The following is an 18,635-nucleotide window of genomic DNA, read 5'->3' on the forward strand; positions in this document are numbered from 1 at the left end:
GAGAACACAGCTTGCTTTTAAGTTGGTACAGTAAAACCTGCCTTAAGCGGACCCTTTATTAAACGGAAAACTGTCTTAAACGGAAATATTTCATGGTCCCATGAATGTTGGAGTGCAAAACGTGTAAAAGTTCCTTCTGTTCCGCGGAAACTGTTATGCGGACAACGGAAAGCAAAATAAACCTTTAACGGAAAATTCTGAGTTCCAGACTGTAGCGTTTAGAACTTTGTAAGAGAGTAAATATATACATTACATTCTATAAGAGGGTAATATATTACATGTCTGCGATAAATTCTTCGCTCTGTTGTTAAATCTTTCTGGGCATTGTTGACCTTCCTCAACCACTACTCATATTCACCCCCACAATTTGTCCTTAATCCTCTCACCTTTATCAAGAAGAAGAAGACGAGATGGAAGAAGAACACGAATACGGTACGGAATTCGAAAAAGAGTGTAGAATAAAGACGTATCAAGATGCTCTCAGAAGTTAAAGGAACTGCAACCATTTGCCTTGCGAAAAAAAAAAATACTCTGATTTACTTAGTGTAGTTTCTCAGGCTAAAGTGTATGCGGAAAGACGAGCAGCCAAACAGAAATGTATCAAGAAAACTCTGCTTGACTACTGGGAAAAATAAAGAAAGCATATGCATAGCATATTTTGTATTAATTTAAAACTTTTTGTGTATTAATTCGTAGAAAAAAGAAATACTGTAATTGAAAAAAGGTACGTACAACGTACGTACAATATTTTCTCAGTATGTCCGTTATAAGCATGTATTTTTTAAAGGCAACATTTACCTTCATTAAGCGGAAACCTGACTTTAACGGAAATTTTTGCCAGTCCCGCTCGATTCCGCTTAAGACAGGTTTTACTGTATTTGTGTTCGCGCATTTTCTCTTTCCTGGGATTGGACGTTGAATTGAACGAAGAGTTTGCTTTAAGCAGTGGGACTGCATTTGAGCAATAACGGTGTCTACGCCACTGTCAAGATAATTCTCGGGCGCGGTAGTCAATTTAATCGTTTTTGAGATATAGTTGATCTAAAATAATTCTTTATTAATTTTAGCTGAACTTGTTTAATACACAACATATGACAAAAGTGTGTGCCTTAATCGATATTTAATTTGTTTTTGAACCAGTTGCGGAACTTCAAAAGCAGGTCCCCCCTGCAACAAAAATTCTTTTGAGGGTCTATTAGGCCTATAAAACAATTCAGTTCTTTAATTTAATGTCCCTTTTCTACATAGACGTTCGAAATCAGGCAATGAGTAACACAATGTAAACACAAGCATTGGTGCGCCCACGATTTCTGTTTCGGGTCCGAAGATTTTTCGGGTTAGCTTATAAAATGCAAATAATTTTTATGTATTTGCCCCCTCAAATTGTGCTAATTTTCTTAAAAATTAAAAGTTCTTACGGGTCCAGACTTTCGGACCACTTCCGTCGGTGCATCCCGGAACACAACTTACTAAAGTCCATTCTAAACAAGAAGCAAATTGACAGCTCAAAAACACGTGCAAGTTTGTTTTGAAGAAAGGAGTCTACGTCACACAGTTATTGCGGTCACTCAGCGAGGGTCGAATCATAAACGCCCTTTTACCAACAGTGGGTGGAGGGTTTCCTTGGCAACAGACCTTAACATTCCAATGTTGCCGCTAGTAAACACGTGTTTTCAGAAAGAAAGAAGATATTTTTAGTGTTTCGTTTCCTTGTGTGTGGGAGTGATTTCTAGATTATTCTTGTGCATTCGAGTTTTATCTTTGTGTACAATTCTGTAAATATATTGTATATGTGAGATATTTTGTTGTATATATCGTGTGGTGTTGTGTGTTTGTGTATATATATTTATATTTGTGTATATAACGAATATATAGGCTATTTTAAATAATGTCCAGTGAAATGGAGGACATTCTCCCTGCAAAACGGCCGAGAACACATTCTTCTGAAAGAAAGAACGTTTTAGGGAAAGGTATTCCTATTAAAGGACAATCAAGGGAAATTATTTGCTCGGTTAGGGACTATTTCGAACAGGAAAGGAACAATGTAGGACCGATTATCCCTGTAAATAAGGTGCTTGACAGGACTGCTGCTGCCGTAAAAGTAAATACATGTACCATCGTGAAAATTGGCAAGGAGAAGTTCGAAAATGAAGAAAATCAATCCGGGTCTTCAAAATTAGAAACTCCAGGCAAGAAGAGAAAAGTAAGTAAACGTGTGACGAATTTGGATACTTTCCAAAAAGACGCTATACGGCGACATATTTATTCTTATTATCAAAAGAAGGAGCACCCCACTCTCCTGAAATTACACGCGTCACTCCAAGAAGCCGAACTTTTTCAAGGAAGCAAAACATCCTTGTATAGTATTATTAAAAAGTTGGGGTTTTCCTATAAGAAAATAAATGAAAGGAGACTTTTAATGGAGAAGCCGGACGTTTCTGCGTGGCGATGTAGATTTCTTCGGGAAATATTAAAACATAATTTTGATAATATAGTGTGGCTTAATGAAACCTGGGTGAACGTGAACCACAGCGTTAGTAAAGGATGGACCGACGACACGCTTCAGGGCACAATGGGATTGCCGTTAGGTAGAGGGGGAAGGATTATACTTCTTCATGCCGGGACGTCTTCTGGGTTCCTCCCAAACTGTTCCCTTCTCTTCACATCGAAGAAAACAGGAGATTATCATGAGGAAATGAACCAAACGAAATTTCTTCAGTGGTTTCAGAAATCTCTTCTCCCCGAACTGCACACGCCATCCATTATTGTTATGGATAACGCAAAATACCATTCAGTTATTGCTGACAAAGCTCCTACTATGGCCACTAGAAAAGAGGACATTGTTCGTTGGTTAATTCAACGCAACGTGGAGGTTCGAGATGATTTGAGAAAAGCAGAATTAATGCAACTCGTGCAAAGATACAAACCCCAATTCCCCACATACGTCATTGACAAAATCGCTACTCAACATGGACATAAAGTAGTGAGACTTCCCCCTTACCATTGTCACTTCAATGCCATAGAACTTATTTGGGCACAAATTAAAGGGTACGTTGGCCGTAAAAATAAAAGTTTCACCATGTCGTCTGTTGTAAAATTAACAGAAGAAGCCATAGCCTCAATTACGCCAGAAAACTGGAGAGATGCAGTTAACCATACGTATAAAGTTATTCAAGATGCATGGAAAAATGAAGGTGTGCTTGAAGAAAGTGTAGAACAATTAATAATAAGTGTTGGTGGTTCCAGTGATTCATCTGGTGAAGAGGAGCTTAGTAGCAGTGACATCAGTAGTAATGATGATGATGACTTGAGTGGAGTCTATCCACTGGAATAAATTACATTTCAGGTATGTCTGATTCTAAATTATGCTTGCATTTACCTTTCTAGGCCTATACTGAAATAAAATGAAAATAGTAGTTCTTTCAGAAAATGTGTTCCGGGGGGAGGACACAAGTAGTATTCTGGGGGGGCACTGCTGGTACTATTTTATTTATTATTATATGATAAGACGTATTATTTTGATCTCGTCCGGGGGCACTCTCAGAGCTCCGGGGGAGCAGTGCCACCCCAAAAACATGTCTGGAAGAAACCCTGAATGACAAAAGCAAACTTTTTCTTTTTCTTTTTTCTTTTTTTTTTTTTTGACAGCACAATATATATAATATGTTCCAGTGACAAAAAATTGAAAAAGCAAAATCGTCGCGGGAACCAAAAATTGTTTACTGATCTCATTGCAGAAATACTTGTTTCTTACGTTTAGTCAGTATAGTACCGTAGAACGGGGTGAAACAGATCACTAGCACACACCTACATTGAAAGAGTGCTGTCACCTATCGTTTCAAATTGAGTGTAGGAAATATATCATGAAAAGAAGGGTGATTAGACACGAGATCTGTGAGCATAGAAAGTTAGAGTATGATGCATGCAGATTGTGTGTATAGTGCAAATTTGCTTAATGGTAAAAACGTAATTATTGCAGAACCCTGTTTCCGTTATATTGGTGTGACTACAGTACGCAGTTATAACTTTTAGCATCTGTTAGAGAAACAACATAGAAAACTAAAAAACTAAAGATCATTTATTTGTAAATATTTGTTGACAAATTTCTAACAAATGCATATTTCTACCAGCCCCAAATTTCAGATGAATCCGGACATTCAGAAGTGTTTTGTAAGTTCTTTTTATCCTCATGATTTGTTTATATTTTTCATTTATTTTTTCCTCATAAGCATTTAAAAGATGTTCTACTGTTAAAAAAACATTTAAAAAGAATACTTTCTTTACAATCACAAGCAAGATTTCATTTCTCTCTCTCTCTCTCTGTTACATAAACACACACACACACAGCCCTCCCCCTTCCCAACATGCAGAAACTGGGACAATAAACATATCTTTTCATCCATCCAAACAAATCAATATTTAGAGATTTCCTTTTTCGTTGACTCACAAGACAGTTCTAGCCCGAGAACTAACCGGGATGCGCACGAAGTGGCAACAGCGTACCACGTGCTTCTCCAAACGGTCAATTTGCTTCTAGTTTAGAATGGACTATAATAATCAAGACTCTACTTTGCATTAGGACTATTATCAAATGTTTAGAAATATCGCTCCATCTAAATTTAATTTGAGAGAATGGGTTGATAATGATTGTTACACTGTTATAATACAACAAGCATATACGTACGCTGCTGTGATTGACAGAGAGTGTTCTAAAAAAATAAAAATAAAAAAAAAATTGCGTTACTTTTAATCCTAATGAACTTTCGATTAGAATTTCGATTTCGATTACAGTTACCCTTTCGAGTTATATATGCATATACTGCCCGAAAACTAATTGTAATCAAACAAATTTTGGAATACATTAGATACGGGTTCAGTCAAACCCGTAACCGAAAAGGCCGTATCCATTCCAGGGGCGGATCCAGGACGGACTTCTGGGGGGGGCGGTGGTTTGTAATACTGCTACTTAGAGCTAGGTACTTTTAAGAGCGTCAAAAAATAAACTATATATTTTATTTATATATAGAATAAAAAAGTTTCCCCTTCTGGGGGGGCGATTCCCCCGATCGCCCCCTGGATCCGCCCCTGATCCATTCCATTTTAATTTTAACAATTAAATTATTGCAAATACATAAAATAAACTTTCAGTTTCAAAAGTTTATCAATTTGCAAATACTTCGTTAACTGTAACTGGTATTGACAATTCTCTCACCTCAACATTTGTGTGATTATCACTTTCGAAATTTCGTCCAGAAGTCGAAACTTTTTTTTATAGTCCTCGCTTGCCTCTAATCTTCTTTCAAGTTTCGTAGTTTTCTTTTCCAATAAAGATCCCAGCCCCCGCCAAGTGAACTTTGTGGTGGACAAACACCGTGCTCGTGGGTTTTCTCGGGGTTCTCCCGTTTCCTCCCACTTTCTTCATTCCACCATTTCACTCATCTCTCATTATCACCGTCTCCTTTAGCCTAACCGGCATAACCGTGGGACGTAAAACTTAAAGATTTCATTTCATTTTTTCTTTTCCAATAAGTGTTCACTTTTTCATCGTTGGTCATTATTATTACAGGGAAAAAATACTATTGAAAAGTAAAAAAAAAAAAAAAAAAAAACATTATAAATACAATAAAAAAAACTAAACGACTCGCGATAGAAACGAAATGTTGACGAATGACAAATGAACTAATAGACAATAACAAAATGAGCATTAAGCAGTGGGCACCATTTGTGAACCACTGATTAGGAATTTAAGTTAATATTTCCCTCAAAAATTATCAAAAATTTCATTTGTATCATAGTATTCGCAACCCTCCCTGGGACTAATGGACAACAAAAGCATAGCTGCTTGAACTTCGATAATGTGCATTTCATTTATGCTCACCTTTCTCAACACTATGGTCATTGAACCGAAGCACTATGCGGGACCCTGTTTATGACAAGGCGCGGCATCCTTTCAAGACATTTCTTTCTAGTGTGATAATGCCATCCAATCCATAAGCAACACGTGCAGTTGACTTCCTTTTGTTTAATAATCCATTCCCATTTCAAAGGCATGTTTGGCAATGATATTCTCTAGCAAGTTCGCGAAATACTTTTGGGAAAGGAATGAAAAGTCTGTTATATTTGCATTTTGTACATATGGTGGAGTTGTGGAAAGAATGCCGCTGTCTTTAGTCGCACTTCCATAGTGTTTAATATAATATTTATTGAAAAACTAAATATCCTTACATTTTATCTCATATTCATAAAATTTCCCTTTTCCCTCTTAAAAAATCTTTCCTAAATCTTCCTGCGCCGCGGGAAATTTTCCTCCAACTAGCATTACATGTGAGTGGGCCTTTGCAGTGATTGATGTACGAGTCCATTGCAATTGAAAAAAGGACTGTTTTACAGTCAACCACGAAAAGATTCTAATTTATAGTCCTTTTGATGTATTTTATCTGTATCTCAGTCTGTAGAATATTTGTTTTAAACTATTCCGAAAATCTTTCATCATAAGATTTTTACTAATAAATATTCACATTTAAAACACAAAATTCATTTTCCAGTTTAACGCCCTCTTTATCTGGCGCCTCCTGCGAATGCGTAGTTCTCAGGATTGAAGATCCGGTACTGACACAAACACAAGGTTAGAAATTAAATTCACCATCTCAACTATAAAAAGTAGCAAAATTCAAAAAGAAGAAAATAATAGAGAGAGAGAAACAGAGAGAAGGGGATTTGAAACGGAAAAAATAATTTATTCCAGTTGGAAAGACTTTTAGAAACATACCCACATCAAAAGGCCGATAATGGTGAGTTGGGCTGGATTCAACGAACAACCGGATGTGATCCTTTCATTGCGTTATCTACTTCACATTCATTTCTGAACCAGGAGCGTCATTTCAAATTTTGCGTGGGGGTGGCAAGATCCCTTGATATAAGTAAAATTTCCCGTTTTTCACTTATTTAATTTATAAAATCTATATAAATCTCAAACTCAAGGGGTGCAATTGCCCTTCCCTTGAACGACGGCCCTGTTCTGAATATTAATCTAAGAAGCTTTAACATTAATTCATCGGAAATGATCATCACGAAAGCTACAAGTATACTAGATTTTACAATTATGTTAATATCAAGATGCAGGGAATGGCAAAGCTGGAATGAAATAAAACACTCGGTACTTCCCTAAGAGTTTAAACCGGAATGACATGCACTAAATGGATATCAATAGCTAAGAACGACAGGAGTCACCAAACTACAACTGCGTTCTTCTCTAAAAAGTATATTTGAAAGTAATAAAGTAGTATGTGAATAATCTCTTTTTTTTTTGTAATAGTAAAGGGTTAGGAATTAGGGAGTTCTTTATTCATCATTTAATTTAAAGACTATTTCTAACCCTGGCCATTAGAGGGTTACGCCCTCTCTTTGGCACAGATTTTTGTATACTATTGTTTAAAGAATTTCATGATGGTCTATGTGCAATGTTCAAAAGCAAAGATTTAAAAAAAACTAAACACAAGATTAGTGCAAAAACTTAAATATGAGTGCAGAAAAGAAAACACATAAAGGTGGTGCAAGTCAATTTTTTTTTATTTATTTAGAGTGAGGTGTTTTATGAAAGAAATATGATGACGGTGAAAGATGAGATGCAGTGCGTGCACGCCACAATCACAAACACATTGTTAAGAAGACAAATGCAGATTAGTTCTTCTGTCTCGGGGCGGCTCGAGACTGATGGCGACATGGGGAAAGCCCAGTGTTAGTGCTGAAATTATACATGGTGCAGAGATGGAAACAAATGAGGGAGATGATCATCTATATGATAAATATGGAAGATATCACGCTCGTCGATGGTAGGGTGCCCAGTATTAAGATACATCGTAATAAGTATATTTAATGGCGTGTGCAAGTATTTATATGGGGCGTCAGTTTCAGCATCCGCTTGTAGGGTATCGAGAAGAAATGGGTGAGAGACTGGTAGTCGAGAGAGTATATATTTCAAGCGTATATCGGCGAGGTGTTGAGTCAGTTGAGGAAAGTCAATATGCTCGTAAGTCAGAAAGTTGGGATATGGCAGCCTGATATGATGTGCAAGTCGAATGGCATGACGCTCGAGTATTGACAAACGGTCATAGAACTTCGTAGGAGCGTTGCACCAAGCAATGTGGCCAAAAGTTAAGATAGGCCGAAGGAACATTTTATATGTATTTAGGAGCAAGGTGGCGTTTAGACCCCAATTAGTGCCAGTTAGACGGCGAAGAAGATTAAGCCGGATATTGGCCTTTTGAGAGATTTTCTGAAGATGAGCCTTCCAGTTAAGTTTGGAATCAAATACAACCCCGAGATATGTGGCCGTAGTAGTTGGTTGTAGAGAATGATCGTTAAGGGTGACTTTAAGGTTTCGCGGATTGCGATGAACCTTGGAGCGGCGTTTCGGGGGTAAAAAGACCAGCGCTTGAGTTTTGTCACTATTGACAGTAAGTTTCCAAGTTTTGCACCATTGCAAAAATCCATTGAGAGTGGATTGTAATGCCGTGCTGACCTGATGCATGGTCTTGCCAAGAGCTAGAAAGGCCGTGTCATCGGCATATTGAAATAAGAATACGTTTTCCGTAGGCTTTGGTATATCAGAGGCATATAGTATATATAAGAGCGGACTGAGGGCAGAACCCTGTGGAACGCCACAATACGGAAAAATAGGGTGTGAGATAGCAGTACCTATATAGACATATCCGATTCGATTAATTAGAAAGGAATATATGATACGTAGGTAGCAGATCGGGAGGTTTAGCTTCTGTAACTTTTGAATAAGTCCATAGTGCCATACTTTATCGAAAGCCTTTTCAAGGTCCATTAAGACGAGGCAAGATGGAAGGTCCTTGTTATATTGATTTGTTATTATTGTAGAGAGCCGGAGTAACTGGTCGTTAATAGAAAATTCTGGTCGAAAACCTGCTTGATGTATGGGCAATAAGTTATGCTCCTGAATATGTAAATGAAGCCGCTGGACAAGAATTTTCTCAAACAGTTTACTGAAAACTGTTGTCAGTTGTATTGGGCGGTAAGAAGTAACAGAATGTGCTGGTTTAGTAGGCTTAAGAAACATACAAATTTTGGATACTTTCCAATCTGCAGGGTAAAAGCCAGTGCGGAGAATAAAGTTGTAGACTGTAACGAGTAGTGTAAGTAAAGAGAATGGAGCTTCTTTTATTAGCCGGTAGGAAATATGATCGATGCCTGGTGCAGTATTTCGTTTCTTATGAAGTGCGCGTTGAAGTTCATGTGTAGTGATTGGTGCTGAAAGAGGATGGTCGATATCTATTACGTGTGATGGTGATGGTTGTAAAGCTGGAATAGTGGACAAGTCTCTGCGGTTATGTGAATTATATGATATTGCAGGCGTGAAAACTGTTTGTAATTGTGTTGCAAAAGCGTTTGCCTTATCCTGATCTGTAAAGAGAGGGACACTATTGTCCAACAGAGGATATGATATTTTAGTGCTTTTGCCTGTGAGTCTATGGAAGGTTTTCCAATATCGGCTTGGTGAGGCTTCGTCGTTTAGTTTATTACACGCGCTGATCCAAGCGCGACGTTTGTATGCTGTGAGATAATTTGTAACAGCTCGGTGCCATTGTCTGTGTTGACGGAGACATTCTTCATTGCCAGTTCGTCTATATTCTCGAAAATGCTGTCGTGATTTCAGTATTAAAGAAAGATAGGTTGGAGGCAATTTTGGTTTAGACGGATAAATTTTATCCACAGGTATATATTGTTGTGCACCAGTATGTAAAGCGTCCGTGATGTGGTTGACAACATTGTACATGTCAGATTCTGAATTTGGTGGTTGAAGATTGGAGAGACGGATATTTACGGTCTGTCGAAATTGAGTCCAGTCAGCCTTATCGTAACGCTGGATAATATGTGGCTCTAACTTTTGTAGAGATGGCCGCATCTTTTTGATTGTTAGTTTGATAGGACAGTGATCGCTTCCAATCGTGTCAAGAACTGTCACTTCAGAGTGATTTATAAGAGAGAGAGATGTGATTACTACATCTGGGGTTGTTTGACTAGCTGGTCGAGTGGGACCAGGAAGATTATGAATGTGGAGTTGTAGCGTAGTTGAAATAAAGTCTCTAAAACGTTGTTTCTCCCTTGCACTTCTGCTATGGATGTTTATGTCAGCCATGATGATTATGTTTTTAAAGTTTTGAGCGATATATTCGAAAAAGGTAAAAGGTATTGGATGACCAGGGCGTATATATATGGTTGCTATATTAACTGTAAGAGAAGGGTAGTATATAGAGAATAACAGATGTTCAGGAAGATTTGTAAAAGCAGTAGGATTGTATTGTCGATAAGGACGTTTCGGAGAAAAACCAATCAGCACCCCACCTTGAGCGCGTGCGTGTACATCGTGGTAATCGCAGCGTTGAAGTTGGTAACCAGAAAGTCGTGCAGAAGAGGCTGGTTTTAAGGCTGTTTCGTTAAGAGCTATGATATCGATTTTTTCTTCTAACAAAAGAGGCTCTAGAAGTACTTTATGTTGCTGAAATGATCTGATGTTAACGAAAAGTAAATTAAGAGCCATAATGTATACTGCCATAGCCATATTGGTCTTAGACTTCTGTCTCTAGAGGTGCGATGTGGAAGTGAACGAAAGGTCCTGAATATGTAGCAGTAAAGTTAAGATTGAAGAGAGATTTGGCTGTTGATATGGCGACACGAAGAATGTGCTCGCGTTGGAAAGGAAAAGCATTTTGTAGTACAATGGTGATGTAACGAAGAAGATCTTCGACAGTGAGAGGTTGAGCAAGAGATTGTGAGGGTGGTGTGGTTTTATCAAAACTTTGTACTGGCACTGTAAGTTCTGGACGTTCCGGTTGTGCCTGAGGTTTTCCCTTACAGCGGTAGCTATATGTTGGATGGTTTTCGTTGCAGGTAGAGCAGTGTGGCTGCTGTTGCTGATTTTTGCATGCTTTTGTGTCGTGAGATTCACAACAATAGCCACATTTAGATGGATTCGGGCACTGGCGAGTAAAGTGTGCGTTATAAGTTTGGCACTTCTCACACCGAATTGGCAAAGGTCCTGGTGTCTTGGAAGGCTCGACTCGATGGAGTTTCTTATAGATAGGAGCTCCATGAGCTAACAAATAGTCAAGCGCTGTCTGATCTTGGGACAAAACACGTACCATGTAAGTAGGGCCATTATTATTTTTAATGCGAATGCATTTGTTGACCTCAATGCCTTCTTGTTTGAGTTCTTCGAAAACTTCCTCATCGCTGATTTCGGGTATTACTCCACGGATGACAACAGAAAACATGGGTGGTTTGCGTGGAGGAGGAGGTTGTTTTGTCTTCCGATCAGCTTGTTTGGTTAATTTAGCCGTTTTGCCAAAGATCTCGTATGATGCTTTGTTCCTAAGTGTGATGCCGAAATTCGGGTCTTTTGAATGAATGATAAAACCATTCCTAGTTTTAACAATGTTTTCCATACTAGCTCGAGGCAGATACTTGATTATTTGTAAGAAAACCATTTTAGGATGCGTATATTTTGTATCGAAATCGGTAAGCAGAAAAGAATAGATAGGTTCTTTAGTTGTATAGAAATTTGAGCCTGATCCAGAAGCCGTATCCATTGCCGAGTCCATGTTAGTAGGTACAGGAGACCGAGATCTGTCCCGAGGTCGTTTGTTTGAATGAGCGGAGTCACCAGAATCAGTACGATCTCTGGGTCTGGTTGCTCGCGAACTAGTTTGACTGCCCCATGAAAGGTGTCTGGTACGACCGGAACGAGACAAAGTTTCACGGTCTGGTGCAGAGGAACCAGGAGCCGGTGGCCCCACGTATGGGGGTAGGTTCTTGTGACTGGGTCCAAAGACCAGCACAACCTATCCGTGTGATGAAGCGATGATCAAGTGATGACGAAGATGATGAAGATGATAAAGATGATGACAATAGTCCAAAAATATAAGCGACCCTCCGAAAGTGTCAACTTCCGTCAGTCCTCTAAATAGAGTATGTCTGTGATGCTCACAAGTGCGTATGCTACACCTGATCCTCGCTAACAGATTAACAGCTATAAGAGAGGCTGGGTTCTGCTCAAAGGTAAAGATGAATAATCTCATTTTTTTTTGTTCGTCGTCCCGTTTAAAGGGTTGTGCCCTTTCTTCGGGTAAGTGTTGTACTGTAGACCAAGTGTCTCTATGGAAATGTAGGTGGTCTAAGGGTTGCCAGGTTTATTATTTCTTTATTCATCACATTAATATGAAACATACATGGATTGAAATGATTCTAGAAGAGAAATATATATATATATATATATATATATATATATATATATATATATAACATAAACACTAATAGGTTAATGGTTAGAAGAGAATATTGGCAGTTATTATTACATAAACACAAAATATGAGAGGAAAAGAAAGTTAAGGGCTGCAGTAATAAAATGAACAACTGTAATGAATGGATGAAATGCAGTGCTTTGGACGTCACATCACAAGGTTATGTTAGTTCAGACGAATGAAGTTATCTTCTGTTCCTGGGGCGATTCAGGAACTGATGAAGACGAAGGAGGCCCTTGTTAATAGCAGTGGCGGCCGGTGGATTGTGGTTTCGGGTGTTGCAGTACGAGCGATAAGAGACAGAAGATATATAGTTGACTCACTGACTAATCAGCATAACTTTATATGCAAATGCTATGTGACATGTTAATTAAATAAAATTCTGTTTTTAAAAAAATAAAAAATGCAGAACATTTTATCCGATTAATCACCTTAATTAATTAGTAAGTTCATTCTCCTCTCTTTGATTGGAGCAAATCTGTCTAATACATGCTGGTTGAACTCTGGTATTCTTATTGTCAGGTCTTTTTCGATGGAAAGCATAACCAGTGGTGATAACCTTTCTTGGGACATTCAATTCCTTGAAAGTGTCAATTCTTTCTCATGTGGAAAAAAAACTTTACGTCTTTTGCTGACGCCATAAGTACTGTTAATATTAACTTCAAAGCTTTGTAGATTCACTAAATATTTTTTCTAGATTATTGCGAATGATTCATTCTAGCAAACTCAGTCCTTGACAGTGATCCGAATTCCTTTTCAGCGTTGACTGAAGAGAGTTCGTAGCAGAGATTAGTGTTATAAAAAAAATGTACATTGAACACAATTTATTCACAGTTTATCCAGGAAAATTTAAAATAAGTTGAGGAAATGTATCTGGTGCAAACAACACTACTGCATAAGATATCCTGTAAATTTAAACTGGATTTTTTTTTCGAACACTCTCCTGAATTGCCTTTGCTTGTTTTGTCTAAGCCTTAATTGCAAATTTTTCCTCAGTTGAAAGCTGGTCAATGTTTTTTGTAAGTTATTTACAGAAGTCATGGTATAGAATTCATTCAGAATTTGTAGGTTATTTACAGAATTAAAGCACACACAACAAAATTAAACCTAATAATTAAAAACCAAAACAGCTGATACAAAATAGGTACTGGTATATGAATTCCAAATGTCACATATTCATACATCAACACACACACATGTGCGTAAAAGAAAAAAAACTACATTCCAAATCATCCATCTTGGTTGTTACGCAATGCACGATGAACACAATATACTTCCACATGAGGCGAAACAATGCCTACCAATGTGATATGTTCTGGAAAGGAAACCTCGAAACTCGCCAGATGAAGGATCAGCATGTAACAGAAGCCAAAAATCAAAGAACAACAAAACAAACAGCACTGCCAGTTCTACACCTAGAAATGTTAACTGGGAGGGGTCCAAAGTATTTGAGGGAGGTCCAATACGTCTACATAATATGGAACCTGTCTTATACTGCACCCGAAAAGACGATAAGTAATTCTTACTTACTGTCACCTATATTTTTAGAAAAAAATGATAGAACGATTATTTTTATAAGAAAAGAAGAGTACATGATGAAGCGTAAAATAAAATATTTAGCCTACATCAATCGTTTCTGTGTTAGAAAAGTATAGTTTATTAAGAAAGTCTACAAATGTTAGTCAAGTTTCGAAATTTTTGGGAGGTCCGGATCCGGTGGACCACCTCGTGGCTACGCCCCTGAGCATTGCTAATTAGTCCCAAATTCAATGTGGCGTTCCCCATCATACAGTTTTATGTGGAAATTACCAAGAGTATAAAATATACTTATTTTATAAAAGAAATATGTTTATACTAAAATACTATCCACAGAGGAGGGGGGAGCGATTCTACATACTGACTTATTAATATTTGATTCACAAATTACTATAGAAGAAGCCTTCATTATCAATATAAGCTAAGAATTAACTTGTAAATGTGGGTCTACTTTCATTTGTTTTCTCCTCTACTAGATATTTTCTTTCTTATTTTGTAATTTTACAATCACTTTTTTTAATTGTCATTATATTGATTTGCTTCAGTATGGTCTCGTAATTTAAAAATCTGAATGCATAAAAACAAATTCCATTTGTTAATTGCTAGTGAAAGAAAATTCAGAAATCTTACTTAGCGTAAAAAAAAACCTTCTCGTTCACTGGAAATCGTGTTGTGTTGCAGAAGCACTGCAACGACCAGTCCCTTTAACTTCTGAGATAGGGAAAAGGAGACTTAACATTTGCTCCAATTCCCGCGCTGAAGGAATCTGGTCGTTGCATGCTCGCTGCAACACAATGTAAATTAGAGACTCTATGACGGATTATTTTTCGCTTTTTAAAATGGATTAACGGAACTGACAGTTACAGAAGTAAAAAATAAGTTATTTAAAGTGTATATATGCAAGTATTAAAAAGTATTTTTTTCTGTTCTTTACTACTATTGATAATAATATTTTTTTCTTGAAATACTTTGGTCGTTGCGCAACGCTGCAACTCTTACATTAGCCGCCACTGGTTAATAGGTATTACTGTGCATATGATGGATAGATATGAGATGAAAGTTCATGCGGTCGGTAGATTGTATAGATTTCGGGGTCCAATATGTCAACATCTAACTGTAAATGATATAATGTCATGAAGTGTTGGAGAGGGGTGTCAATGAATGTTGGTGGTGCATCGTTGTCACGGTCGTAGCGGAGTATATCAAGAATCATAGGATGGGGCTGTGCTATACGTTTGCTGATGTAACGTATACGTAGTTGTTCGAGGTGCGTTAATAATGGCGAAAAATAGATCATCTCATAAAGTAAACGTGTTGGATGAGGTAGGCTTATGCGGTATGCTAGGCGTATAGCATGGCGTTCTAGTATAGCAAGTTTTTGATAGAATTTTAGGGGCGCAGATGCCCAGGCTGTATGCCCATAGGTTAGTGTACTCCGCATGAAGGTTTTATATGTATTGAGAACGGTATGTGCCCTTAATCCCCAGGTTGTGCCCACTAATCGTTTGAGAAGATTAAGTCGATTTTGCGCCTGACCTATGAGTTTGGTGAGATGTGGAGTCCAGGTAAGATGAGTGTCAAAAATGACACCGAGATACGTAATAGTACTTGAAACTGGAATAGGCGTAAGGTCAACCTGAAGGCGAAGTAGATTCGGGTTTCGATGTACTCGTGAACGGCGTCGACGTGGTAAGAAAACTATGGTTTGTGTTTTGGAAGAGTTAATATTTAACCTCCAAACATGACACCATCGCACAAATGCATCAATGGCTACTTGCATGGTTTTATTGAGAGATTGTACGGTGCGGCCAGTTGTGAAAAAAGCAGTGTCATCAGCAAACTGAAATATTGTGGTGTTATTAGGAATAACAAAATCAGCGACGTACAGTAAGTATAATAAAGGAGAATAATCGCAGCAATATAGCATTTGTGTACAAAATATTATTTATGGAAGTATTCGAGATCCTGAGTGATTTTAAGACTTTGGAATAAGAGAATCTATAATGAAATAAAAATAATAAATCTTTCGCCTCAGAAAATATTCTACTTCTGAGTAATCTCTAAAATTCTGTGATGTTTCATTTCAGTTAAAGTACCATACAAAATTTGCAGTTAGGCATACATGCTGCACCTACTGGCCAGTTTTGTACTTTGTTTTAATCAGATTCTAATTCTGTTTATTTAATGACATATTTATATATTTTTTTTTGGTAATTTTCAATTGTGCGTTCAATAATCATGCACGAAGAAAATTAGTTCCACGAATGATGATATATATATTACGCAATAACAAGTGATTAGCATATAGCAAATGCAAACGAAACTTGATGCAGGCTTATCAAGTTCAGATTCATGAACTTGCCTTCCCTCCCCCGACTTCAAGCAATAATGATGAAAATAATGTTGTTCGTTAGTTCATCGTTTGTGCACGAAACCCCATTATTTCTGCTTCAATAGTTCCTAAGATAAGAAAACAAAACACACACACTAAAAGTAGACTTGGAAAATTGATACAAATTACACTTATTTTAATATAAAATGCTTATATTGCACCCTACGTGGAACAAACAAACAAACAAACCAAAAAACGATTAGTTCGATCAGGGCCGGATTAACCCATGTGGATACCCGAAGCTATTAAAAATATGTGGCCCCTGCTGACTTTGCCTAATACATTTCTGTGAAAGTACAATAGGAAAGTTATAGGAATATCTTTCACATTTTTGGTCATATTTTTATCTTATGAGGATGATTGTATCTTGCATAGGGTTGCCAGATTTTGTAAACGAAAAACCGGGACACCAATCTCAGGCCATATATAAGTTCAGGGTTCCTACTCATTTGCTCAGAATTAGTTAATTACCTGTCTTTTCCAGGTTACTACTCACAACTTTCCAGTTTATTCTATACACAGTTAACACAAATGAAGCCCCATCAGGGGCGGATCCAGCGGGGGGCGATCCCAGAAGAGGAAACTTTCTTATGTTACCCATCCCATACTCTTAAAAGTAGCTGTATTACAATCCACCGCCCCTTCCAGAAGTCTGTCCTGGATCCGCCCCCTGAGCCTCATAAAGGATGTATAAAAAATGTGAGAAGGTAACATAATAAGAGCTGCCTGGCGCCCCTTATTCTACATTCCGAGTTGTGTTTAACAGGTCCTAAATGTTGCGCAAATTACAACACACCCTCCCATTTATGATTGAAGATATACTTCTTCCTTTGTTGCGTCATAATCTAAAAAAAAAAAAAAAAAAAAAAAAAAAAATAGAAGTTTAGCATTTGCCAAGAAAAAATACATTTACGCTAAATTCAGAACGATAAGCAAAAAGTAAATCTCTTGAAAGACTTACGCAATCTCTCGAAAAGTTTGGCAGAAAACATCCAGTACCAAAATGAAACAAGACACACACTTTTATGTGTTTAACTGCCACTTCTTGTGCTAGAGTAAGTTGTTACGGAATTTTAACATGAAAATTACTGGAAATTTTATCAGATAAAGGAAAAATATTAATCCAAAATTATTGAATACGTGCACAGCATCTTTAGAAATATTTATCCACACATTTGTCCAGTATATTAAAGACAACTCAATTCTGTAATCGTTGAAATGAGATTTCAAATGAAATTTAGATGTAAGACTATACAGATCTAAATGCAACAGATACTCAGTGAATTATTTGAAAAATGAAGCAAATTCCTTCACATCAAATGTATAAAACACGTAAAAGATCTTTCGGACTCTTAGATTAATTTGTAAAAGCAATCTGGCAAGCAAAAGCTCAAAATATCCATTCGCAAAAACACAGTTCTTCCTGTGTCCATTGCACATTCATGAGAGAAAATACCCTTTCCACGTTAGCATTATGCCCAAGAACATTGAAGATAAATACACAGTCATAGTAATTCCGAGTACTGCTCCAAACACTCGCACTGTCCAAATAAATAGGTCCACTTCTCCTGACATTATTTACTAATCCAAATGTTGTTGTTCTTCACAAGTATTGCTTGTATTTGTTCTTTTAAGTATGAGAACTGATTAAACAATATAGAATCGTCAATTGATTGACCCTTATTTTGTAGAAACAACCATTTCTTGTGCTTCAATCCACGCTGGTGTGGAGCATAGCAACATCCATTTAAAGATAGAAAAGTCATTGACTGACGTTATCCCCATCAGAACTCTTTCACTGAAAATGAAATGAAATCTTTCAGTTTTATGTCCCACGATTACGCCGTCTAAGCTAACGGAAACGGCAGTGATGAGAAATGAAGGAAATGGTGGAGTGAAGAAACAGGGTGTCTATTAAAATTTCAAAATGAAATTTCTTGACTTTTTCGTGACCTTTCCTTTACCAAACCATAAAATTTTGTAACATTCTCAAGAACGAATTTGGGTGCGTAATAGACTGAATTTTCATGCATGCGATAGAGGTGTGCTTTGCTTGTGATTTGGTATCGTTTAAAGCCGACCATCGACATTTTTGGTGGTGAATTTTGACGTTTTATACAACAAAATTTTCCAGCTTGTACAGATTTCAAAAAATCGTGATCCAAAAGCTAAATTTCGTGACTTTTTCTTGACTTCCATGGCCGTTTTCTGATTTCGTGACCGATAGACACCCTGAAAAAGTGGGTGAACCCCGAGAAAACCCACGAACACGGTGTTTGTCCACCATAAAGCCTACTTGGCGCGAGCTGGGATCCTACTCTCTACCACTGAGCTACCGTGCCCCCAACTCTTCCAATTCAACATAAAATTTTTATGTCTCA

The 18,635-nt window shown here is 37.4% G+C and overlaps 1 protein-coding gene across 1 annotated transcript; it reads left to right on the top strand.

The window, feature by feature from the left end:
• Positions 1–1,888: 1,888 nt before the first annotated feature.
• Positions 1,889–3,334, top strand: LOC145689578 (uncharacterized). The gene has a single exon (XM_081763759.1). It carries the CDS (start codon positions 1,889–1,891, stop codon positions 3,332–3,334), a length of 1,446 nt encoding a protein of 481 aa, XP_081619885.1.
• The last annotated feature ends 15,301 nt before the right edge of the window (positions 3,335–18,635 follow it).

This window comes from Thermobia domestica, chromosome 7 (assembly GCF_964235325.1).
Source record: "Thermobia domestica chromosome 7, izTheDome1.hap1.1, whole genome shotgun sequence".
Taxonomy (NCBI): Eukaryota; Metazoa; Arthropoda; class Insecta; order Zygentoma; family Lepismatidae; genus Thermobia; species Thermobia domestica.